Genomic DNA, 25,162 nt, shown 5'->3' with positions numbered 1-25,162 from the left:
TTTTTTGCGGCACGCGGGCCTCTCACTGCTGTGGCCTCTCCCGTCGCGGAGCACTGGCTCCGGACGCGCAGGCCCAGCGGACATGGCCCACGGGCACAGCCGCTCCGCGGCACGCGGGACCCTCCCGGGCCGGGGCACGAACCCGCGTCCCCTGCATCGGCAGGCGGACTCTCAACCACTGCGCCACCAGGGAAGCCCTCGTCTTGTTTTCTTTTTGTTCCATATCACAAACAGAAAAGTTTTCTAAAAATACTTATTCACATTTACATGCGATTTAGAATACATCAATCGTCTGTATGAAAAATTATTATAAAGGGGCTAAAGCCTCCCCAAGCTAGCACTTCTTGGAGGTGCCATTGTCTCAGCTCACCAAAAAACATCTCAGACTGCCGCGGGCCATCCCTAAAATTCCTGTGCTCTGGGGCCCCACTAAAAGGAGGAAGCACCGACGTGAGGGCCGCTTAAATTCCTAGGCTCCGGGTCCCTAGGAGAGGTATTTCCCTTCACGCCCGCGAATTTGTGATAGAAGGCGGGGCGCCAGAGGCAGGCCCCGCCAAATCCCAGGGGAGGGGCGAAGGTCAGTAGCGGCCTTCCTAAGGCCTCTTTCAACCCCGCCTTGCCTGCCATTCAAGTCCCGAATTTTCTCAGTACTGGTTAAAGTTTCACTTTGACCCGCCCCCATCGCTCACCTGATTAGATGTTTATGAGTTAAAAGGCGGGGTCATGAGGGTGTCGCGAGTCTACTGGTTAGAGTATACGCCTGTCAACAGGGTACCGCCCCCTATCTCGGGGAGCTCGCTCTTTAGTGGCTCCTCACCTCGTCCATCTTCAAAGTTTCCCTCTCTATATTGGTCTGGGGCACCGCCTGTCCAGTCCTCTGCTCTTACGCCTCGGTGACAGCACTGCCCTTCTCCAGAGGATTGGCGGATTAGCACGCACAGAGCCCACCCTTGATGGTAGGCGGGTAATCGTGCAATTGGCTGGGGCCCCCGCCACAGGGCGAGGAGGAGGAGGAGGAGGGGCAGGAGGGTTTGGTTGAGCTGCAGCTGTTTGTCTGTTCGACACAGGCTTGGGCCCGACGGGGGAGACGGAGCCCCAGGTACCGGGCTGATGGAGCCCGCAAGGGCAGGGGCGGAGGCGCCCCGGAGAGGAGTGCGGCCTGAGGGCAGAGGCGGGTCTGGGCCTCTGCGAGGGGTTAGAGTGGCCCACCAGAGAAAGGAGAAGGGGGCCGGGCCCCGGCAGGCCTAATGGGGGCGCTGAGGAGGGGGCCGGGCGGGCTGGGAGCCCGAAGTTGGTGAGTCGGGGAGGCGGCCGGGTGGTGTTGGCGGCCGGGATGGGGGCCGGCGCGGGAGGCCGGGGCTCGTGTGCGGGCAGGGGCAGGCCTCATTGAGCGGCGCCGAAGAGGGAGGAACTGGGGGAAAGGGACTGGGCGGCGGGTGAGGTAAGTCCATTCTCCCGGAGGTAAGGAGGGGTCAGACTCGGCGCCCGGGCCCGGAGGGGAACCGGGGCTGGGGCTCTCTCGAGAGGTCTCATTGCAAGGGCCAGGGAAGGGCTTTTAGCTGGGTAAGAGGCATTGTTTTCAGGGAAAGTGACTTATAAAAATAACTAGGGTGCCCCAAAGTTGAGCTGAGAGGGATTTGGGTTCAGTGCGGGAGAACTGAGACAAGCGAAGAAAGCTTTTCTAATCTAGAAGACTCAGGTAGCCGGGGCAGTGGAAGCAGGGCCTCCCATCAGTAATGGGAGCTTCTGGGAATGCTGAAGGGTGGGCTGGAGGCTCTGGGGCTCGCGAGTAATCACGCTTTTGTTCCCATTAGTGTGGAGATGTGGCAACTTGAAGTTTTTTGGTACTCCCAGGGTAGCCAATGAAGACAAAAGTAACTTTTTTTTCTGTGACTCTTGGCTATTCCAGACTCAGCCCCTGCACTTTCCCTTGGCCTCGCCTCGAGCTGGTTTAGGCTGCAGCCTCTGGATTTCTTCTAACCTCCTGTTTCTCATGTCCTGTGAAAAAGCTAAGAAGTTAGATTTGGGGGATGTTTGTTCGTTTCTTTCCTACTTAATAATGTGGTCTATACTGGAGACCATATCTCTCACCTAGACGTGGGCAATCAGTGACTCATTTTCTGCATCGGAACTGGGCTTAGGGATCCCCAGCCATCCAGAGATCTCCTGACCATAGTTGGTGAAACTTTTGTGGCACTTAGGCTTGGGTATTTCACAGGCAGGTAATGGTTATGTGGAACCAAGCCTGGAAATATGAGGTGATATCACTGAGGAAGGGATTTGGGGAAGAGTGAGAAATTCCATTCCGGAAGGTTGGCATCACCCCTGTTCTTTGTCTACTTCTTCAGGAGCCCGGGTTTCTGAGCTATTAAAAAGTTAGGTCAAACAGAGAGGCACTTGGGGAAGGAGGTGAGTAGAGAAAAGGAAGATGGATTTCTAAGACATAGGGATCCCCTCCTCCCAGATATTTTTAACGGTCTACTGACCTCCTTAGTTCCCCCCCATAGATTGGAGCTTATTGGATTTTCCCTTATTATACTTCCTCCTTTTTCCCTTTTATACCACTGTATTTTATAAATACATTTCTTCTTAATTAGAAAAGTAATAAGCACGTATTTTAAAATATTCAAGTTTTCTAGAAGTGTAAAAAGTGTAGATCCTCCCACATATACCTCACTCATTTCATCCAGAAAGGTCAGAGATAAGAGACAGTAGATGAGACTAATCTTACTTCACTTTGGGGGATGTGCCACCAAAGGCAATTCTGTTTTCATGTTCCCACCAAACTCTGGTTTCTCATTCTTTCCAGTTTTCCCTTCTGGGACCATACTCTGTTATTTATTATGCTCCTTTCCCAGTTCATTTTGTCTTGCTTTTATCAAATTCAGACAAGCAGAGAGCTATAGTCTGGGTTATCACTCACATCCTTACGCACACATGCGCACACACACGCACACACCCCACTTGTGCACTGGGTATCCCAGGAAATGCCCAAATAGATGGCCAAAACGTCTTTCTCTTTTATGGGCAGGAAGGAAACATTAAAGTGAATGATTTTGTTTGGGAGAATTATTGGCATCTCTGCTAATGTGAGGAATTTGGGACTTCTATCTTCTGGTTCATGGTCTCTGCATGTTCAGGTTATACGACTGTCCCTTCATTATCCCAGAAGAAGATGATGGTTCTCCTAAGGGGCCCCTGTGTCTGTCTTTCTATAATGATATGAGAAGCTTCCAGATTTCTCTGGCTTTGAAACTGGTTTTCCTCTAAACCTCAACACAGCTGGGACATTTTATTCACCACCTTATTAATTGAATTTGTCCTTACTGGCTTTAGAAGCCCTGTGATGTGTCCAGCCTTTATACAGTGCCCTCAGAAACCTTGATTATTGTACCCCCAGGAACTTTTATTTTCTCTCCTGCAAAGCCAGTCCTAGAGAAAGTTGTGTAGATGTGTGTGTGTGTGTTTGTTTTTTAAATCCTCACTAAGCTTTGCCATTTCCTACATCCTGATGATATCCTGTCCCTTTCTTCTATACATCCCTCCTTGTCTTTTCCACCTTCCCCGTAATCAAAGCCTTCTTTCAAAAACTGATCTGGAATTGCTCCATATTAAGGTGTAAATAACAAATAGTCACTTAAAGTATTAATCCTTCCAAGAGTTTTTGCTTCTTAAAGAGGGAGCTAAGGAGTGGAAATCATCAATATAGAATTTCAAACATAGATCTGGAGTTACAAAAATATATTTGGAGAAGAGGACTTTCCCATTGCCCTTGAAGTCATACCTCATCCCTTCTAACTCTTACTTTGCCCAGGAGCAAGGATTGCTCTTTTATAGTTTACTTGTTTGTGCGCATTGATACGAATTTGACTTATGAGGAGACATGGGGTAGGAGAAGCAAGTGTATAGCCTGCTCCCTAATCCTAAGGCATTTCAGGTTGGAAAGTAACCAAAGTGTGAGACATTGAATTTAAAATAAGGAAACACAACAGCCGTCTTGGAGGAGGGATACCTTGAAACCCTACACAATACACTCCCACTTCCCAAGAATGTTTTAGGAAAGATTTAGTCACTGACTCAATGGTAACTGAGCTGAATAAGGAGCCACCCAGGTGAGCAAAGTGTGTGCAGATTTCTGGGCCAGGTTGTAGTTTCTGTTGAGGGGCAGTGGGTACCTTGTCAGAGTGGTAGTATGATTTTTTTTTTTTTAAACTTGTGTTTCTGAAGTTCAGGAATTAATAGAGATAATGATCCGAAGTTTTTTGAACATTTAACATCAACTGAAGATTCAGAGAACTTTGTTTTTAGCCACAGTTGCCTCAGTGTTACGGTGGGAGGGCTGCATATTTGGTGTGATTAGGCCATCTGAGGTATAGTAACCGGTGACAGGAAAAGCAGTTAGCCCATGTGAGTTGCAACAGTACCTTGTGGGCTGGGTCCCAAGAGGCCCCTCCATCCAGGGGAGATCACAAAGAGGCAAGAGGGAGAACTGGCCTGTTAAAAACATTCCCAAATGGAACTGAGTAAGAATCTATTTAGATGGCACAGAAGGGGAGGAGTAGATGGAGGAAGGAAGCAGGATTACTTTGGCCTTAATTAATGAACAGCTACTAGGGACCAGGCATTGTGCTCTGCTCTGGAGATTCAAGGTGACATAAAAAATAGTCACACTTTTTGAGAAGTTCATAGTTTAGCAGAGCAGACAGACACAAACAATTAAGTCAAATAATGTAATAAATGCTGTGATAAGAATACAGGGTTTTTGTTTGATTGTTTTTGTTTTTTGCCCATGCCACACGGCTTGTGGGATCTTAGTTCCCCAACCAGGGATTGAACCCGGGCCCTGGCAGTGAAAGCACTGAGTCCTAACCACTGGACAGCCAGGGAATTCCCAAGAATACAGTTTTAATACTGTGGGATCCTAGAGGAAGCAGTGATGAATTCTGCTGGGGTGAGAGAGTAATTATGCAGTTTCACAGAGAAGGTGACATTTGAGCTTGGCTTTAAAAGACACATTAGGTGTTTGCTAGGCAGACAAAGTGGGGAAAGGCATTCCAGTCTTTCATAGGTCAATAATAGGGAGTTTGCAGTACCATGCTGATAAGAGATAAGTATGCTTTTTTTGCCTGTTGGGGAAATATAAGGGAGAGGGTGAAGTGGAAGGACTCTCATTTAAGCCTGTGACTCATTGGTTAACATTGGATCAACACAATGAGCCAAGTAGTGGAATTCAGTTTAAGGTTTTGGTAATTTGGGGTCTAAACAAAGTTGGAGAGTTGAAGGTGTTTACTGGCTTCTGCTCTATCTTCCCAGCTCAGTAAATCTCACATTAATCCCACAGCCCATTGAATTCTGCAGAAATTACCATTGCTTTCCTAGCACCTTCCATTGAATTGCTTCTGTTTCAACTGTCCTGGCAGGAGTTGGTCAAGACCTTTTAGAGAAGCACAGTAATGAGTGAGTCCTTCTGTCAGAAGGATATGGGAGTAGATTCCAGTTCCCAGCAAAGGCCTGGGCCTTCCTAACTTGTTTTCAGTCCCAAAGGAAGTACTTATCTAAAATGAATAGAAGCAGAAACTATCCAATCTAAGCTCGTGTTCCTGTCCTGGTGCCTTCTTTGGATTTCAGTTCAGAGTTCAGCATCTCCTGCTTCCTGAAGAGGTATAGTGGTATAACAGGAGCAGGAGTACCTGGCTGAGAGTATGTTTTAGAAGGAGACTTGCTACTAAGCAGTTGTGTGAAAACTGGCTGTGTGATAACACCTGGCAAGCTGGTTCATTTTATTTGCCTCAGTTTCCTCTCTGTAAAATATAGACTGGACTAGATGACCTCTAAACTGCCTCTTATCTGGCAAACTGAACTTCAGGGCTAACATTTGGGAGGGGGCTAGACTCCAGTGGCTCTGTGCCTTGAACTCAGTCTCTATTGGTAGATGACAGACTTCTGGAGGCTTCATATGTAGTTGGCATAGGAACCCAAAGCTACCAAGTGGGAAGGAATCTGAGGAATGGAGTCTTGCCCTAGGCAGACTCCATTCCTCAGGTTTTGGCAGGCTAAGAAACCTTTCCTTTTTCTTGGTCACAGCTTGCGGGATCTTAGTTCCCCAACCAGTGATTGAACCCGTGCCCCCTGCAGTGGAAGCTCAGAGTCTTAACCACTGGGCTGCCAGGGAACTCCCTAAGAAACCTTTCCTATTCATATTTCCCTGTGCTGCTGGGAGAGCTGCTCACACTAAAGAACTTGCCCCTCATCCTCCACCTCTCCCTTCCCCAATAGACTGATGACGTCATGCCTTAATCCTCCTTAATGGTCATTTTTTTAATATAAATTTATTTATTTATTTTTGGCTGCGTTGAGTCTTCGTTGCTGCACGCCGGCTTTCTGTAGTTGCGGTGAGCGGGGGCTCCTCTTCGTTGTGGCTCGTGGGCTTCTCATTGCAGTGGCTTCTCTTGTTGCGGAGCACGGGCTCTAGGCTCATGGGCTTTGGTAGTTGCAGCACGTGGGCTCAGAGCGCAGGCTCAGTAGTTGTGGCTCACGGGCTTAGTTGCTCCGCGGCATGTGGGATCTTCCCCGGCCAGGGCTTGAACCCGTGTCCCCTGCATTGGCAGGCGGATTCTTAACCACTGCACCACCAGGGAAGCCCAGTTAATGGTCATTTGATAAGCCATTCTTGTGGGGCTGCACTTCTGAGGGAAGTTGTCATTTCTTCTCATCTGAACTGAAAGTGTTGAAGGGAAGAAAAACCTCTCTTTTTTTGCCTCAGGTTTGAAGGTAATAATCATCGCACCACTTGACTGGTTGGCCGTGATTTATTTTTTGCCTTTGGATGGATCATTTGCCCACTGTCAACTGTTAGCAAAAAAATCACTGCTAGAATAGGGGAGAAATCAATTGAATCTTATATGTATTATTCCATTTCTGTACCCCTGATCTTTTGAGAGTCTAGCTATTGCGTAAGAAACATGATACCCTTATTAACATGTTGGGATTAAAGATCAAGGCACAGAGATGGGCAGCCCATCAATTACTGTGAACAGAGAGGGTAGGACATATTCTTGAGCTGAAACATTGGAATGGGAGATAGTTTTTTCTAACCCCATAGTTACTAATCTCTGACAGTTCAATAGAGTTTGCCGATTGGCTCTGGGTTGACTTATCTGTGGGGGTTAGTGACCAATCCGTGTGTCTGTGACTGTTTCCTCTTTTTTTTTTTTTTTTTTTCTGGCCGTGCTGCACAGCTTGCAGGTTGAACCCGGGCTGCGGCAGTGGAAGCACAGAGTCCTAACCACTGGACCGTCAGGGAATTCCCAACTGTTTCCTATCTTCACACTTCTCCAACTCCCTACTGTTTTCCCAGGCCTAGAGAGACGTGTCTGCTGATGAGAATTCAGTCCACTCTAACTTAGTGTTCTGCTCTTTGGATCACATGCTTTGAAATGTGAGGGAGTAAGTTGAAGAATCTAGTAACTTTTTTTCTGTTGTTTTTTAAGAGTATAGTGTATGTGTGTCAACCTAAAGGAAACTTGATCAGCTTATGATCTGTAGAGGTTTTTTTCTTATTGTGTAATCTGTTTTCTGTTGTAAAGTGTAGAGTTATGATGGCCTATCCTCTTTTCCTATGAAACAATGTATATGAAGTACTACGTAAATGTGTTTTTTTGTCTTTTTTGTTTGTTTGTTTTTTGCAGTACGCGGGCCTCTCACTGTTGCGGCCTCTCCCGTTGCGGAGCACAGGCTCCGGACGCGCAGGCTCAGCGGCCATGGCTCATGGGCCCAGCCGCTCCGCGGCATGTGGGATCTTCCCGGACCGGGGCACGAACCCGTGTCCCCTGCATCAGCAGGCGGACGCTCAACCACTGCGCCATCAGGGAAGCCCCATAAATGTGTTTTTAAAAATAATTCTTGCAGATGCTGAGAAACCCTAAGAGAAACACATTTCTTAAATGTACCCAGAACTTTGGAATTGAATTCAAATTCTGCCTTTTACTACTTTCACCTATTATACTCCCTACCCCATCCCCGGATCCTCATAGGTAAGGAAACTGAAGCTTAGAAAGGCAAAGGGAGTGAGTGGCCTAAATCACAGTGGGTTAATTGGCAAAGCAGAGAATAAAACTCAGGCTTGCCTGATTCCAGAGCCCTTACCACTGTGCAGGACTGCCTCTGTCGACTTTAACTTTCCATTTTCATAATTGCTCTATAACTTTAGTAGCAGGTTGGAGAACCTCTGACCCCTGGAGAGCTATATTAAACCCTCATCTTAATTTCACCTGGAAGTGCTTTTTTAGGCTGGCCAGAGACTAGACTTCCTACTAACCCATCTTTCAGTTTCAGGCCTCTCCAAAGCAGTGTTTTTTAAACTTTTTTTGATTGTGGCTCATTAAAAAAAAAAATTTTTTTTTACATCATAATTCAGTGTATGTACATATACCCACAAGTGAAACATTTTCATAAAATTATTCTCATGCTTATTATTTGCAATCCACTTGATTTTTTTCTATTTACTTTTTCTTTTTTTCAATATACTGATCATGATCCAGCAAGTGATTTCAAGGTCACTATTGGCTTACAGCCCACAGTTTGAGAAACACTGCTCTAAAGGTTTGAGGATGAAAAGAGCTAAAGAACTGTGACTAGTGGTTAAGAAGCTAATTAATACTGATTTTTGCAGTACTGGTTCCCAGAATTTTGGATTTAATGGACCAATTAATTTAAATTTGGGGGTTTCTATTTTTCCACATAAGTATATTTAGAAAGCTTACTACTGCCTATCAACACCATTATTTGTAATTTTTTTTTAAAACAATTTTTTTAAAAGTTATGTAGGAAACTTTAAAAATATATATTTCCTGTTAAAAAAAGAAAGAATTATGTGGAATGAAAACACCTGAGTCCTTCACATACCGTTTTCCTCAATCCCACTCCCCTTAGAGGGAGATAACCGGTGTTAACAGATCAGTGTGTATCTTTCCGTACCTTTTTCTCTGCAGAATGTTGCTTTGTTTTATAGAAACAGGATCAACCACATGTTTTGTTCTCCAACTTTTTTTTTTAACTTTTAACAATAGGTCTTAGAGGTAAATACATATTTACCTTTGAGGGAAAACTAATACAAAAAATGTAAGTTAGAAATCTTGTTATAAAGGAAACTCCTAAAATGAATAAATTTAGCTTTCTGAAGAACTTGCTATATCTTTTTTTTTTTTTTTTTTTTTTTGCGGTACGCGGGCTTCTCACTGTTGTGGCCTCTCCCGTTGCGGAGCACAGGCTCCAGATGCACGGGCTCAGCAGCCATGGCCCACGGGACCAGCCGCTCTGCGGCATGTGGGATCCTCCCGAACCGGGGCACGAACCCATGTCCCCTGCATCGGCAGGTGGACTCTCAACCACTGCGCCACCAGGGAAGCCCAACTTATTTATTTATTTATTTATTTATTTGGCTGCATCAGGTCTTAGTTGTGGCACACGGGATCTAGTTCCCTGGTCGGGGATCAAACCCGGGCCCCCTGCATTGGGAGCTCGGAGTCTTAGCCACTGGACCACCAGGGAGGTCCCCAATATATCATTTTTATTTAATCATTTCATCACAGACCAGTGAAAACTTCATCACAAAGTGGCACATGTATATCTGGATTCTTGGGACTCCTTGGCCTAGGGGACTACAAAATACCCAGTAGGGTCAGAGTAATTTCTTACAGTCCTCTGTGTTAATCTGGTCTACTTTGGGATTTGTCTGTGTTCTCATTTCAATCTCATTTCTCCGTTAACTTCCTCTTTACACTTTTTTTTTCCTGTTTTTTTCTCTACCTCTTTCATATCATGGCTGCTCTTTAGGCATATATTGATAACAACTAATATTGAGATATCCTTTAATATATTAAATTGATCTTTTCTGTGAATCAGGGTCATTAAATAACAATAGCTGTCTTTTTGTTTTTTAAACACTTTGGCAGTTTCTTTTTTTCATTTTTTATTTTCTTTTTTAAAATTTATTTATTTATTTATTTTTGGCTGTGTTGGGTCTTCGTTTCTGTGCAAGGGCTTTCTCTAGTTGCGGCAAGCGGGGGCCACTCTTCATCGCGGTGCGTGGGCCTCTCACTATTGCGGCCTCTCTTGTTGGGAGCACAGGCTCCAGACGCACAGGCTCAGTAGTTGTGGCTCACGGGCCTAGCTGCTCCATGGCATGTGGGATCTTCCCAGACCGGGGCTCGAACCTGTGTCCACTGCATTGGCAGGCAGATTCTCAACCACTGCGCCACCAGGGAAGCCCAACAATACCTGTCTTACTATTCGTTAATACTATGTTACACAAATGTGTCACTTAATCCTCAGGGCTACTCTATGAGGTAGGTATTTTTTCCATTTTATAAAGGTGAGGGCTTCCCTGGTGGCACAGTGGTTTGGAATCTGCCTGCCAATGCAGGGGACACGGGTTCGAGCCCTGGTCCGGGAAGATCCCACATGCCTCGCAGCAGCTAAGCCTGTGCACCACAACTGCTGAGCATGCGTGCCACAACTACTGAAGCCTGCACACCTGGACCCCGTGCTCCACAACAAGAGAAGCCCCGCTTGCTGCAACTAGAGAAGGCCCGCACACAGCACCGAGGGTCCAACACAGCCAAGAATAATACATAAATTAAATAAATAAATTTTTTAAAAAAAGGTGGAAGGTAAGGCTCATCAGAGAAATTTTCTTGATATCATATTAGTAATGATTAGTACCTTTATATTCATTGATATAGCACTTTTTGTCAAATATTTGAGTTCTTTGTCTGTATTATCTCATTTAATCCTCACAACAACCTTATGAATTAGGTACTCATAGGCTATTATCCCATTTTACAGATGAGGAAACAAATGCACAGGTAGATTTAGTAAATTGTCCAAAGATTTAAAGCTAGTAATCAGAACTATAAAATAAATCCAGTGAATTGGACTCCACAGCCTTTGTTCCTCTACACCTCCTCCTGTATGGTTTTTCTGTCTTCACTAGGATTGCAGATATTTTTAGCCCTGATTTGATCCCAAAGCAATTTGCTATAGTGAAAAAATAATGTTTCCCCATATATGTCACAGAGTATGATGTTTATGGAGTCACTAGAATCAACCTTGGAGAAGGGAAAGATTAATTTGAACAAGCAAAGTATAATCCAAGCAACGCTTAGGTTTTGGGGATAGGTTTACATGCTGTGATCATGCTAACACTTCTTTGAATCTCACAGTTCCTTTCCCGCCAGAGTCAGGATGATGAAATATATTCAGGTTTGGATGATTGGACACTCAAAGTCCCAACTTTCTCTCTCTCTCTGTCTCCTCCTCCACCACCAGCTTTCCTAGCCGCTTGGAAGGTAGAGAAGGTGGTTCAGTTTTATTCTTTCATCAAGTATTTATTGCTTGAAGACTTATCCCCTATACCATCTACTGGAGATTCCCGCATGTGTTTAGAAGGTACACCTTCTTTCTCTGCCTCTAACTTGGAGGGCTACAGCTGTTAGGCCCTTTCAGTGTGGAGGGTAATCTAATCCCTAGGCACCAGGAAGACAGCTGCAAGTTGAGAGTAAGTCAGGCCTACTGACTCAGACTTGATAGATTTTCAGACTTGGAGAGGTGGCAGAAGAAAAGTGAAAGAATTAATACTCAATGTGGTCTGTTTCTCTATTACCTTTTTTTTTTTTTTTTTTTTGTGGTACGCGGGCCTCTCACTCTTGTGGCCACTCCCGTTGCGGAGCACAGGCTCCGGACGCACAGGCTCAGCGGCCATGGCTTACGGGCCTAGCCGCTCCGCGGCATGTGGGATCTTCCTGGACCGGGGCACGAACCCGCATCCCCTGCATCAGCAGGCAGACTCTCAACCACTGCGCCACCAGGGAAGCCCTCTCTATTACCTTTGATCAGAAATGAGAAAGGATGGATTTTCTGATCATTGGACCCTGGTTATATTTTCAGAAATGTCAATTTTCAGAAATGGTCGTGTAAGAAGGATATAGAACCAGAAGCTATCCCTCTACTCTTAGGATGGGTGACTCTTATCCCATACCCCTAGAGTGAATTTCTCATTTTGAAAGCTAGAAAAAAGAGGGGATAAAAAAAGGACAGCACCAGGACACCAAGGAGATAGGAGGGATCTAGGATACTTTTGGGTGGATCTGGTGCTCTTCAAGCCAACTAAAAGTTGATCAATATGCTGTTCTTTGAAGACCTGGTGGGGAATGATTGGGAGATTAAAAACTACTCTCACATGGTTTTCAGTCTCTCCATTTCAGCACACTCTACTTTAGATGCAATTCTTATTTTACTATTCCCCAGTCTTACCAGTGAGTGTCAGGTGCCTGGGACCCTCTCAGTGGTGTAACCTTTTAATGGTGGGTGATTGTAAGAGTTAAGTCCTCATAGGAGCAAAGAAATGAAGAGATTCTGTCCTTTTTCTAAAAAGTGATTGCAGCTGTAATGGCCCTGTGTTTAATTTTACCTCCTTTTTTTCTTGCAGGACTGTTGAAGCCTGGAAGTCCCCTCCCCTCCCCCCTCCCCCCTCTGCCGCTCTGTGGCATCCCCCTCCCTCTACCCTTTCCCATTCTGATAATCTAGCCATGACTAGCAGAAGCACAGCCAGGCCCAATGGGCAGCCCCAGGCCAGCAAAATATGCCAATTCAAATTGGTCCTGCTGGGTGAATCTGCAGTGGGGAAGTCTAGCCTGGTATTACGTTTTGTCAAAGGGCAGTTCCACGAGTACCAGGAGAGCACCATTGGAGGTGAGTACTTCAGGGAGAGAAGAGTTTCAATGCTTAGAAGGGCTTTTGAAGGGAGATCTAGGGATCTGTTTGTGGAGCTGGCCCTCTTAGCTCCCTGGAATGGAAATCCTTTAAGAAACAAAAAAAATTACCATAATGCCCAAAAGCAAGTCCATGTTCATCCTCTTACTTCCTAGAAAAAAGTTAGAAAGGTTGGCCTTTGAGCACCAAGAAAACCACTAATTTTTTTATCTGGTTTCCTCCTCCCACTCTCATCTTAATGCCAGTGAAGTTCAGTTGAGTGTCATCTTGAGCAGGGTTGGTTTGGGGCAGTGGCTCATAATCAGAGATGTACATCAGAATCACCTAGGGAGCATTTTCATCCTATGCATGCTTGGGCCCTACCCTAGATCTACTGATTAGTATTGGAGGTAGAGTGAGGTTGGTGGCAGTGTAGACATGTATGTTTGGAAAAGCTCCTTAGCTGATCCTGATGCACATATCTGGTAAAATAGAGGTTAGAACTAAATACAAAACGTAAAGGAATCTGCTTTTCCCACCTTTGCTACCTTCTCTTTGCCACTACCCCAAAATAGGGTGGTAATTCAATAAAGGGTCTTTTATGAGAACTCCCATGTTAACTCCTTCCCCACTTTTATTAGGGGGGTGACTTATTTCCAAGTCACCTTGGAAATGTGTTCTTTGACCAGCAGAGGTAATATGAAAAAGTAACAGCCAAATAATACTGATAATGGTGGGACCTCACAACAGGCTTTAAAATCGTCTAATCAGTTTTTTTTTTAATTATTTTATTTATTTATTTTTGGCTGTGTTGGGTCTTCGTTCCTGCGTGCAGGCTTTCTCTAGTTGCGGCGAGTGGGGGCTACTCTTTGTTGTGGTGCGCGGGCTTCTCATTGCAGTGGCTTTGCTTGTTGCAGAGCACGGGCTCTAGGCGCGTGAGCTTCAGTAGTTGTGGCAGGCAGGCTCAGTTGTGGCTCACAGGCTCTAAAGTGTGGGCTCAGTAGTTGTGGCACATGGGCTTAGTTGCTCCGCGGCATGTGAGATCTTCCCGGACCAGGGCTTGAACCCGTGTCCCCTGCATTGGCAGGCGGATTCTTCACCACTGTGCCACCAGGGAAGTCCCTGTCTAATCAGTTCTTTTTTTTTTTTCTTCGGTACGCGGGCCTCTCACTGTTGTGGCCTCTTCCGTTGCAGAGCACAGGCTCTGGACGCGCAGGCTCAGCGGCCATGGCTCACGGGCCCAGCCGCTCCGCGGCATATGGGATCTTCCCAGACTGGGGCACGAACCCGTGTCCCCTGCATCGGCAGGCGGACCCTCAACCACTGCGCCACCAGGGAAGCCCTCTAATCAGTTCTTGATGTGACTTTTATCTGAAGCTTATTATCTCCGTCATTATCTCTTACTCCTCTATTTTGGTTAGAAGAGGGATGACTCTGGTATAAGTGCCAGTTCTTTCTGTCCCTCAGAGTTTATGATGTTCCCCCATTCCTTAGCTAGAGAAACTTCTGGCAGGGAGGACTTAGCCAAGAGCAGGCTTAATTCTGGTTCCAAGATCTGAAGGAAAATGCTAAACCTTTCTTGTGTGTAAGGAGGAGAATGCTAAACCTTTCCTGTAGCTGAATGGCCTGGGTGGTGACTTGTCTTAGACCCAAAGTAGAGATATTTTGAAGGAGGGTGGGATGTTCCCATGCATCCTCCCACTTACAACAACTTCTCTGTTCTCTTATTCGTAGCGGCCTTCCTCACCCAGTCGGTTTGTTTAGATGACACAACAGTCAAGTTTGAGATCTGGGACACAGCTGGGCAGGAGCGATACCATAGCTTGGCCCCCATGTACTACAGAGGTGCCCAAGCTGCAATTGTCGTTTATGACATTACTAATCAGGTAAGTGGGCCGAGAAGATTGTCCTTGCTTTTATTTATAGGAATTAAAATAGGTGGGGGAGAGAAAACTTGTTCTTGAAATAGCAAAATAAGAATACAGATTATGCTTCCAAGTGCTGAGAAGACAGGTAATGAATTACCAGAGACAGGTGGTTTCAATGAGTGAAGGCTGCTTAGAAGAGGTGAGTTTTGAGACTGGGCTTTGAAGTTGATGGGCCTGGATTGGCAGTCAGTAGGCTGAATGAGCCAGCCTACTCATTCTCATCCTTGTGTTTTCCTAGGAAACCTTCGCCCGAGCAAAGACATGGGTAAAGGAACTACAGCGACAGGCCAGTCCTAGCATCGTTATTGCCCTGGCGGGGAACAAAGCTGACCTGGCCAACAAGCGCATGGTGGAGTACGAAGTAAGGTGGCCACAGAGTCCCTCTCTGACACACTCCCTCTGTGCTTGGGACCTCTTTTTACCAAACCTGCCCTTTCTGAAAATCTCATCTCAGGACATTCATCATCTCATTCCCCAGTTCTGCACCAAGTTAAATACAGCAACACTGTGACCCTAATGCCAGCCAGGAGATTTTAGAGGAGTCAGAAGAAAATTCCAGAGCAGAGGGGTAGGGAAGTACCAGTACCAGCTGTGGGGGTACCAGTATGAAAAGAGGAAGGAGGGAGCAGTTGAATTTGAGGTAAGGGATACTCAAGTGTCAGAACCCAAAAGCCCCCAACCAACTTACCTCCTCCCCAGTAATTAATATTCCTGACATCTATTTGTTGGATTAAGTGCTTTAGACCATGGGTTATCCCTTGAGGGAGTCATCTCCAAAATATGGGTCCAGGGCCAGCTGGCTCAGAGGGGCAGTTAAGGGGAGGGAACCTAGGATATTGTCTAGCTCTGGTGCTACGTGGGAGTGGAAAGGCAGTACTTGTTCCTGCCCTACAGTCTGAGTACCAGTACACCCCACCCCTTGCAGGAGGCCCAGGCGTATGCAGATGACAACAGCTTATTGTTTATGGAGACTTCAGCCAAGACAGCTATGAACGTGAACGATCTCTTCCTGGCAATAGGTAAGGTCAGAGCAGCCTAAGGTCTTCCTGTGTGTTTTCCCTTGCCTCTAGGCAAGATGACTAACCCAAGTCATAAGGATAAATGGGAGCGTCTCCTCTTATGAAAACTTCAGGTGTGGAAATACCTTAACTTTCCATTGTGACCTCCATCCTTTGGCTGCAGTTTGAGCCCCCTCATCTTCAATGTAGTATACAATGAACCCTCCCCTCTTCGGAGCATTCTTTTAGTTTCTCGCATTTCCACTTTCCCCCAATAGTCTTTTTCTGGGGGGATGAGTAAAATCTACCATACTTTGTTCCCTTCTGTTTTTATCTCTAGCTAAGAAGTTGCCAAAGAGTGAACCCCAGAATCTGGGGGGTGCAGCAGGCCGAAGCCGGGGTGTGGATCTCCATGAGCAGTCCCAGCAGAACAAGAGCCAGTGTTGTAGCAACTGATGGGGTGGCTAGCGGCAAACAAGTATGGAGCTAGCACGAGAGCTCAGAAATAACCTCCATCCCCACCGCTCAGCACACAGCCCCTACGGTAACAGCACACTGGGCCCTGGCTCCCAAGGGCTGCCTCTTGACAGCTCCGTCATGGCACTTTTTAACGCTTCAGCAACAACACCAGGCAGCTGTTGCCACTGGCCTCCTACCCCTGCTCTGGGGCTTGGGGGTCAGATCCCCCAGGACTTACCTTCCAAAACAAACTTTCTTCACTTTGTATTATAGGTGCAAGACAGTGACCTAATTATCTTTCCTCCTCCTCCCCATTTTTTCAGAAAACTCTTTTTTTGTCTCCTGCCCCTTCCCCTTCTGCTTTTGGTCAGTCTCTCTTCTTGATTCCCTTTTCTTCCTCTCCCCAGGATGGAGAAGGTAGTGAACCCAGGAAGTGAGGAAGGAGGTTTCCAGTTCAGTCACATTAAGGACCCTGGGGGAAAGTAAGGCTCAGAGCAAGGGGGAGTAAGGAAACATTTCCTTTTTGTTTTTATTTGGTTGGAGTTTCTCATATTTGAAAACACTGAGTTGGCCTTGTGGAGGGTGTTTCTAGGTAGAGGTGAGAATGTGAAGGCAAGCTCTCAGGCACCAGGTTGGAGTCTTGTTAGCTAACTGGGCAGAGGTGGAAGAGGTGGAGATGCAGTGTCATCTGTGGCTCAGGAACTCTTCTAAGGCTTACTTTCCCCTCACCCAGCCTCTTAGGTAGCTTCTTCCCCATAGTGGGGGAGATTCTGGACCCCAGAGTCCTCCAAAGAATCTTCACTGGTTGCCTGCATCTTTGGCTCTGCTGTGATCAAATGGAGGAGGGACCAGTTTCTGACACCCATCCTCTGACTTACACATATGCATTTTTTTCTCTCTGGCCTTCAGATGGCCTCAGCCCCAGCCACGATATCCCCCTGCAGTTTGCACTTTAATTGATGGTAGTTCAGTTGTGATACTTGTTTTATGGGGGTTTTGATTGATTTACCTGCCCTCTTAACTTTTTAATTAAGTGGAATCCGAGGTGTATATGAGGTTAGGGGAGGGGCTGTAGAGAACAGTACCGGTGGCAGCTACTCAAGCCCAGTCTCCACTGCTAGCTTCCTCCAACTCTGATTCTTACTTCACCTGTATTCTTGCCAGCCTAACTCTTGGGTATAGGTTTACCTTTCCTGAGGAATTAACTGAGCAACTGGAGAGCAGTCTCAGGATAGCATAGGCCGTTGTAGGGGAGTGAAGAGGAGTCAGCAAGAGGGAGGAGTTTTCTGTCCTTTCCCAGGGTTCCCATTCAATTTGATCCACCCATTACCATGTCTTTTCTACTTCCCTGTAAATAGGTATGATCTTTATTCCCACTGTACAGTCTGTTCTGTTCCCCACCTCCCATCAGGCCCTATTTCTTTTCTCCTTTGTTAGTATCTTCAGTTTGGTCCCTCCATGCTTACCCCCCAAACCCATCCCCCATGCAACCAGTGGTTTAATCCACGTACCACTAGGGGGGGTAGTACCACAGAGGCCTACTTGTGGCCCCCTAATATAATACCTGTTCCTGTGGACAGGGAACGACTGGCACTGAAGGTCCCTCACAGCTGTCTCACATCACCAGAGTTTGTTGGTCCTTTCTAAATCTCTAGTCTCTCTTCACATCCCTCATCAGGTATTTTAAGATGTGTTTGGGAAGCCATCAAGGCAAGAGAGAACTCTAAATCCTTCTTGTTCTAGCCCAGGGTTTTGAGGAGATTGGGGGGAATAAGAGAGGAGAGGCCATAGTGACCTAAGATTGGAACCTTTCTGCCCTTTTGGCTTGCAGACTGCCTTCTGTCCCAGAGAAGCTGAGAAATCCATGAAGCTGAGATTCTGAAGGACCCAGCTTAGGTTCTTCCACTTACACCTAAATTCCCTTCCTTTACCAGGGGCAGCCTTAGTTCCCATGGCCCTGAAACACATACACATTTTCCCCTCCTTTCGCCAGCACCCACTAGCCCCCTAGAGCAGCCAGTGCATCCTTACAAGTGGAAGAACTACGATGGCTCTCTTAAGTTTCTTAGAAATGAAGTTCTTTCTCTGTGTAGTTTTCCCCATGGAGCAGTAGTGAAGATGTTTCGTTGCCTTGGGGCTGGGAAACCATTTCTCCAGGCTTCGTCTCCCCTCCCCTTAGGAACAGGATTGGCCTTAGCTTCTGGGCCTATCTGCTGCCTTCCTTCTACTTCCTATTAGCTCTTCTGCTTTCCTTTGAGCTCTGTTGGGCTTAGGGAATCTTAGTTTTTATTTCCCAGCTCTTCATTTTTTTCTTCCGATTTTTTTTTTTTTTGCTTCTAAGAAAGCATTTGCCTTTTTTCCCCTTTCTTCCTCTCCCAACATAACAATCGTGGTAACAGAATGCGACTGCTGATTTACCAATGTATTTAATGTAAGTAAAAAAGGAGAAAAAAAAAGTGTATTGGAGTGTTGCTTTTTTTTTTTTTTTTGCTACTTCTCTGTCTGTTACTAGAAATTTGGAAGGCAACCCAGTAATGTTTTATTGAATCAGAAACACACCCTCCCTTGCATCCTGGTACCTCCTTATTCTCATTAATATTTTCTTGAATAGTGAGATAACCCAATTTGGAAAATAGGCCCTTTATTGCTGTTTAATCACTCCTGTTCCCAGGCCACTAGAGAGCTCACCAAATCTGTTCCTAGCTAATTTTTTTAGGCCATCCTAACATGGAAGGGGGTGGTGGTCTGTGGACCTCTGGGCACACAATTGATGAGATTGGAGGGAGAGGTGGTATTTGTGAATACTTTGAAGTATTATGCAAATATCTATGTGCAGCTTTCTAGGGAGAGGGCCCACTGCCTTAATTAGTATCTCAAAGGGGTCCATGACCTAAGAAAGTTTTTTAAACACCACTGAGTTAACATTATTGATTGATCATGTGGCTTCTACCCCAACAGGAAAATTTCAGCAGGAAATTCTGCTCGTTTCTTGCTGTACTTGAAGCCTTCAGTCCCTCAAAGTCTAAGTGGAAGTGGGTGGGGGGGCATGATACAGAGAAAAGATTAGGTATGGTTGCAGGAGGAGTTTTGAATTCCAAAGAATCTGCAGGACAGGAAAGACAGAGCCTGGAATTCAGTCCCATCTCTGACAATTTACCAGCTGTGGTCTTGATCAAGTTACTTAGTTGCTTTCTGCCTCAGATTCTTCTGTAAAATGAAGAAAATTTGAGATTTAAACGTCAATTATATAAAGCATGTGTGTGGCTTTATGTAGGGTGACACTGTTATTGGGCAGAAGTCTCATCCCATGGCTTCAGACAGTCCTTAACTGACTTCTGTATCCTGGGTAGGATAGGTTGGGCGTCAGGCCTCTCCGATGATTTAACTGTACACAGTTGAGTTGGGAATCTTTCTTTTTCCAAAAACCTTAGAGCCAAAATCACCTTTTCACTGTCAATTCCCCTTACTGTATATCTCTTAGGACTCCCCCACGGCTTCTTCATTCCTAGTAAAAAGCTCTTCTAGTTCCAGTTTAGGAAAGCAGAAAGGCAGGGGAAATGATCTTCACTTAAAGTAAGGTTGTAACTCAACCTTTTAGTCTCTAGAGGGCAGTGTGGATACGTTTGCCCCGGGTCCACAGCTAGCCAATGACAAGTTTTCACTCCCACACCAAATGATAAAAGGGTAATAGCAAACAATTTCTGTTAGTATCCTTTATTCTGACATAAGCAGTTACAGTCTTCCTACTTTGGGGCGTTAAAATGTCATCAAGTGACGACTTTTTAAAATAAATTGACAACTAAGCAAAATTAAAAAGATGTCTGTTTAGTGTTGGTTCTATAATTTGAGGAGAAATGCAGCTGGTCCAAGGGATCTCGAAGGCTTTGAACCACCATTTTAGGCCCCATTTCTGATCTCATTCCTGGACATAAAAGAATTGAGCGCTTGATCTTGTTTTCTCTAAAAGGCAAACAGGGCTGTTGTAGTTGCAACACAGGCGTTTGTCAAAAAATAGGTTAGAGACGGAGCTCACCACCGGGAGAAAGCCGGCTGGATCCCGAGGCCTCTAGTGAAAGCACCTTGTGTCTCAGCTGGTGGGGCGGGTCGGGGACATCTCTCAGCCCAACCTTTGGAGTCCTCATCACCTTCCACTGCCCGGGTTCCGGACGACATGAGGTCCCACTCCTCGTCTGGCGGGGGTGGAGGCAAAAACAGCCCGTCCTAGCTCCGAGCCCAGGTGGCGCGTCGCCTGCCTCGGCTTCCAGGAGGCGGGCACAGCAGCTGGGAGGCGGCCCGCCGCGCGCCAATGGCTGGGGGACGAGCCGAGGGGAGAGAGTGGTCCTTCACTCCGGCACAACGTCACGGCGCAGGCCCCGCCCCTTCGCCGGCAGCCGCTGGGCGCTGAGCGGGTAAAAGAGACACTGCGGACGCCGAGCTGGGTAAGGAGGCTGGGGCCGGGAGAGGGAAGAGGAGGAAGCAGGGTTAGTAACCTGGGCGGCGGCGGCGGTCTTGGCACCCAGGGGTGCTCCGAATTCTAAGGACAGCAAAACTGCCAGTACCTGCCTCCACTCCCGCTAGCTTTGTGCTCCTGGGCCGCGGCGGGGCGTTGCTACAAGACACTCCTGGGCCAGCTGTTGGGCAGTGACATGGAACCGGGTGCGTGGGCCCCGGTGCTGGACATATCCATGTTCTACCCAAAGTGACTGGCCACCACCCGCACAAGGGTGTGGCCTCCGTTTTCCAGCAGAAGACTGCCTCTCCCAAACCTGGGACACTGGGCTGACCGAGTTCACCTACAAGTCAGCTCTACCTGCACTGCCAGTCTGGTTATAGTGGGCTGCTGGGATTGAGGGAAAGTGGGAGGGAGAGTGAGGGTCCCAAGGCCCAGGAGTAAAATGCAGACTCTGCTCCTATTCCTAGCTTCCTCGCAGTTTCTGTGCCGGCACCCCTCTTTAGCATCTCATCAGCAGTTCTGACTCTTCTCACCCCTCCCTGCTTTGGCCCTCCTGGGGTCAGTGATCTGCTCAGTGCTGTAAGAAAGAAACTGCTGCAGGCCAGAGCAGAAAAATTACCCTCTTCCTTCTCTAGCCCATCCCCTGACATCCTGGCCATTAACTCCTCAATTTGCTGAGCTCACTGGAATGGCATAGACAAGGTAGGGGTTGGGGTTGGTCCAGATTGGGGTCCAGTTCCCAGCCGGGTTCAATTTTTATTTTTTTATGGTGGGTGGAGGGAAAAGCCTTCAATGATAATGCTATTACTTGTTTGCTCATCACAGCAGCTCTGCTAGGTAGATCTCATTTCATAGATGAGGACACAAGTTCAGAGGGGCTTGGTATCCTGCCCAGGAGCAGGGCTGGTTAAGGGCAGGACTGGTTTTATAAAAGCAAAGCAGTTTGACTCCAGCATCCGAGCTCCTTCACCTCCCACTCTTTTTTCACCTTTTTGTCTCTCTTTAAGTGAGTACACCCTGCGGTTGTCCTCTGCTGACTTCAGAAATAACTGGCAAGGGCTCCCCCAGTGGCGCAGTGGTTGAGAATCTGCCTGTCAATGCAGGGGACACGGGTTCGAGCCCTGGTCTGGGAAGATCCCACATGCCGCAGAGCAGCTAGGCCCATGAGCCACAACTACTGAGCCTGCGCACGTCTGGAGCTTGTGCTCCGTAACAAGAGAGGCCGCGACAGTGAGAGGCCTGCGCACTGCGGTGAAGAGTGGCCCCCGCTCGCTGCAACTAGAGAAAGCCCACGCACAGAAATGAAGACCCAACACAGCCAAAAATAAAATAAAATAAACAATAAATAAATTAATAATAATAATAAACTGGCAAACTGGACAGTAGACTTTTGGCTTCTGCCCTTTAGGCCCTGGCCCCCATTGTTCTCTGTAGTGGACAAAGTAGAGAGTGGAGGATGGGAGACAGGTGATTCTAGGAGACTCTCCCACCCCCCATTCCTTTCCATCCTGTCAGCATATTCTGTCTCCGAAGTTCTCCAAGTTTTCTCTAAGGGCCCATTTGGACCCCCACTTCCAATCTTTGGCCTCATTACCACAGAAAAAGTTTACCCATTTGTCCAGAGAGCTCCTAGCTGATCTCTGTGTCCTCCCACCCATTCCCTCAAGCTACCCTAATCTCATCCCTGATGCAGGACTCCCTGTCTTGATCCTGGAATCTTCCTCCTATCCTAGGTCTGCCGTAATGCTGCTGCTGCACAGAACTGTGGTCCCAGGGCTCCGACAGGCCTACAGGTAGGCCATCCAGTTCCTAGCCCATATCTCCTACTCCCTGTACCTTTATGACTCTTATCTTATCTGCCAGATTAAGATGGTTGAGGTAGTGGCCAGGGAGGAAAGGGAAAGCCATGTCCCACTTGTCCCACCCATCCCTGAGAAACTAAGTCCCAACTGAAGAAACCAATGGCTAACCTGGGAGAGGTACACCCCAGGCCTTCCCTAGCCCTTTCTTATGATCAGAAGTGTGCTACTAAGAAGACTTCTCTCTCTTCCAGACTCAAGTCAGCCCCTTCAAGGCTCTGCATTCGGGCCTGCTCTACGAATGATTCATTTCAGCCACAGTGCTCCAGCCATGCCATCTCTGGTGATAACTCCAGCACCAGGGGATGGAGAGTAATGGGGACTCTTCTAGGGCTTGGTGCAGTGTTGGCCTATCATGACCACCGGTGCAGGGTAAGTAGGGAAGGAAGGGACTTCACTGTCAGAACAAAGGGGCCATAGTGAGCTGCCCAGGCAACCCAGGCTTTACCACAGAGCCCACAGTGACACTGCTTCATGCACAGTAGAGATGGAATTTGTTACCTCCATTTCCCAGTGGCCACAACTTTGTGGGTCGGGTCAGGGTGAAGTGAGTGATTTCTTCTTAAAATTTTGTTCCCTTTTGCCTCACCCCTGCCCTGCCTGCAGGCTGCTGAGGAATCACCACGCCTATACACGAGGGAGGAAGTGAGATCCCACAGCAGCCCTGAGACTGGGATCTGGGTGACTTTGGGCTCTGAGGTCTTTGATGTCACAGAATTTGTGGACCTACACCCAGGGGGTCCATCAAAGCTGATGCTAGCAGCCGGGGGTCCTCTAGAGCCCTTCTGGGCCCTCTATGCTGTTCACAACCAGTCCCACGTGCGAGAGATACTGGCTCAGTACAAGATTGGGGAGCTGAGCCCCGATGACAAGGCAGCCTCCATCTTGAAGACCTCTGACCCTTATGCTGATGATCCTATACGTCACCCAGCCCTGAAGGTCAACAGCCAGCGCCCCTTTAATGCGGAGCCCCCCCCTGAGCTGCTGACAGAAAACTACATCACACCCAACCCTATCTTCTTCACCCGGAATCATTTGCCTGTACCTAACCTTGACCCAGACACCTATCGCCTACATGTAGTAGGGCCACCTGGGGGTCAGTCACTGTGCCTATCCCTGGATGACTTGTACCAGTTCCCCAAGCACGAGATCACTGTCACTCTGCAGTGTGCTGGCAACCGGCGGTCTGAGATGACTCGGTTCAAAGAAGTAAGAGGTCTGGAGTGGAGTGCAGGGGCCATTAGCACTGCACGCTGGGCTGGGGCACGGCTCTGTGATGTGTTAGCCCAGGCTGGTCACCAGCTCTCTGAAACTGAGGCCCATGTCTGCTTTGAGGGACTGGACTCAGACCCCACAGGGACTGCCTATGGAGCATCCATCCCCCTGGCTCGGGCCATGGACCCTGAAGCTGAGGTCCTGTTGGCATATGAGATGAATGGGCAGCCTCTGCCTCGTGACCATGGCTTCCCTGTGCGGGTGGTGGTTCCTGGTGTGGTGGGTGCCCGCCATGTCAAATGGCTGGGCAAAGTGAGCGTGGAACCAGAGGAAAGTTACAGCCACTGGCAGCGGCGGGACTACAAAGGCTTCTCTCCATCTGTGGACTGGGACACTGTAGATTTTGACTCGGCTCCATCTATTCAGGAACTTCCTGTCCAGTCAGCCATCACACAGCCCAAAGATGGGGAGACAATAGAGTCAGGGGAGGTGACTGTCAAAGGCTATGCATGGAGTGGTGGAGGAAGAGCTGTGGTCAGGGTGGATGTGTCTCTGGATGGGGGCCTAACCTGGCAGGTGGCTGAGCTGGATGGAGAGGAACAGCGTGCCCGAAAGGCCTGGGCCTGGCGGCTATGGCAGCTGCAAGCCCCTGTGCCAGCTGGGAAAAAAGAATTGAACATCGTTTGTAAGGCTGTAGATGACAGCTACAATGTTCAGCCAGACACAGTGGCCCCAATCTGGAACCTGCGAGGCGTGCTCAGCAATGCCTGGCACCGTGTCCATGTCCATGTTGCTCCATGAGAAAGTGAAATGGAACCATCTACTCTCCAGAACCACCTTCTAAACCCCTTTCCACACCCATCCCTTGGCCTCATTACCACAAAAAATCCTTCCCTCCACCTCTCCATGTCTTGGATCACAACCCTGACTATGCCTTCTGAAGCCACACACAGGTACATGCATTGCACACTTCCACCCAGGCACCTGCTCCCCTTTGACTGGAGGTGTTACATACCCCTCCTGGCCGCTGACCCAGTGCCTTAGAGGAGGTAAGAGCTGCTGGAGCAAAGGGCTAGAAGTAGGAAAAGTAATTCTGGAAGTAAGTGCTATTTTCTCTACCTACCCTATCTCCATTTCTAATGACTGTCACCACTGAGGCCTTATTTTGCTTTTCTTCTTGGATTCTTCAGAGAATGTGTGAGGATATGTGTAAGAAAAGTGTATATGCAACTTTTTACTACGTCTCTAGGTTGCCAGGGGTCGTGAAGGGCGCAACTCTCTCCCTTTATTGTTCCACTTTTCTAAATACATCAATAAAATATCTGTTTCAGACTACCACTCTGAAAAAGCAAAAAAAGATTATGACCTTTGGGACTTGTTGAGGCTGCGGAGCGAGCAAGTTGCAGGAGGGCGGTGCACTGATTGGTACTGGGATATCTAGTGAGACAACCCAAAACAAACAAGGTGGGGGGAAGGGAAAAAGGAAGCAGGGGCAGGGAA

General features: G+C 47.5%; 2 protein-coding genes and 1 long non-coding RNA gene across 5 annotated transcripts in view; 2 read left to right on the top strand and 1 right to left on the bottom strand.

Moving 5' to 3' along the window:
• Window positions 1–968: 968 nt before the first annotated feature.
• Window positions 969–18,596, top strand: RAB5B (RAB5B, member RAS oncogene family). Of its 2 annotated transcripts, none has more exons than XM_019918302.3 (6): window positions 969–1,099; window positions 12,488–12,750; window positions 14,485–14,636; window positions 14,917–15,039; window positions 15,604–15,697; window positions 16,017–18,596. In XM_019918302.3, the coding sequence occupies exons 2-6, from the start codon at window positions 12,588–12,590 to the stop codon at window positions 16,130–16,132; spliced, it is 648 nt and encodes a 215-aa protein (XP_019773861.1). In that variant the 5' UTR covers window positions 969–1,099; window positions 12,488–12,587; the 3' UTR covers window positions 16,133–18,596. The 2 variants fall into 2 exon arrangements, with proteins under 2 accessions (XP_019773861.1, XP_019773860.1); XM_019918301.3 differs by lacking the exon at window positions 969–1,099 and adding an exon at window positions 1,113–1,294.
• LOC141275865 (uncharacterized) overlaps window positions 18,483–25,162 on the bottom strand; it is a 9,307-nt gene continuing 2,627 nt past the window's right edge. The window contains exon 2 of the long non-coding RNA XR_012324359.1: window positions 18,483–20,583. This is a non-coding gene — a long non-coding RNA (uncharacterized lncRNA). The remainder of the gene's footprint in view (window positions 20,584–25,162) is intronic.
• On the top strand, window positions 20,647–25,000 carry SUOX (sulfite oxidase). 2 transcript variants are annotated; one of them, XM_033866501.2, is made up of 4 exons: window positions 20,647–21,290; window positions 22,322–22,381; window positions 22,642–22,819; window positions 23,054–25,000. In XM_033866501.2, the coding sequence occupies exons 2-4, from the start codon at window positions 22,332–22,334 to the stop codon at window positions 24,461–24,463; spliced, it is 1,638 nt and encodes a 545-aa protein (XP_033722392.1). In that variant the 5' UTR covers window positions 20,647–21,290; window positions 22,322–22,331; the 3' UTR covers window positions 24,464–25,000. The 2 variants fall into 2 exon arrangements, with proteins under 2 accessions (XP_033722392.1, XP_073644632.1); XM_073788531.1 differs by lacking the exon at window positions 20,647–21,290 and adding an exon at window positions 21,346–21,839.

The sequence above is a fragment of the Tursiops truncatus genome, chromosome 11 (genome assembly GCF_011762595.2).
Source record: "Tursiops truncatus isolate mTurTru1 chromosome 11, mTurTru1.mat.Y, whole genome shotgun sequence".
NCBI classification, from domain to species: domain Eukaryota; kingdom Metazoa; phylum Chordata; class Mammalia; order Artiodactyla; family Delphinidae; genus Tursiops; species Tursiops truncatus.
The sequence above is the reverse complement of the archived record's forward strand: the minus strand, read 5'-3'. Positions and strand labels throughout refer to the sequence as shown.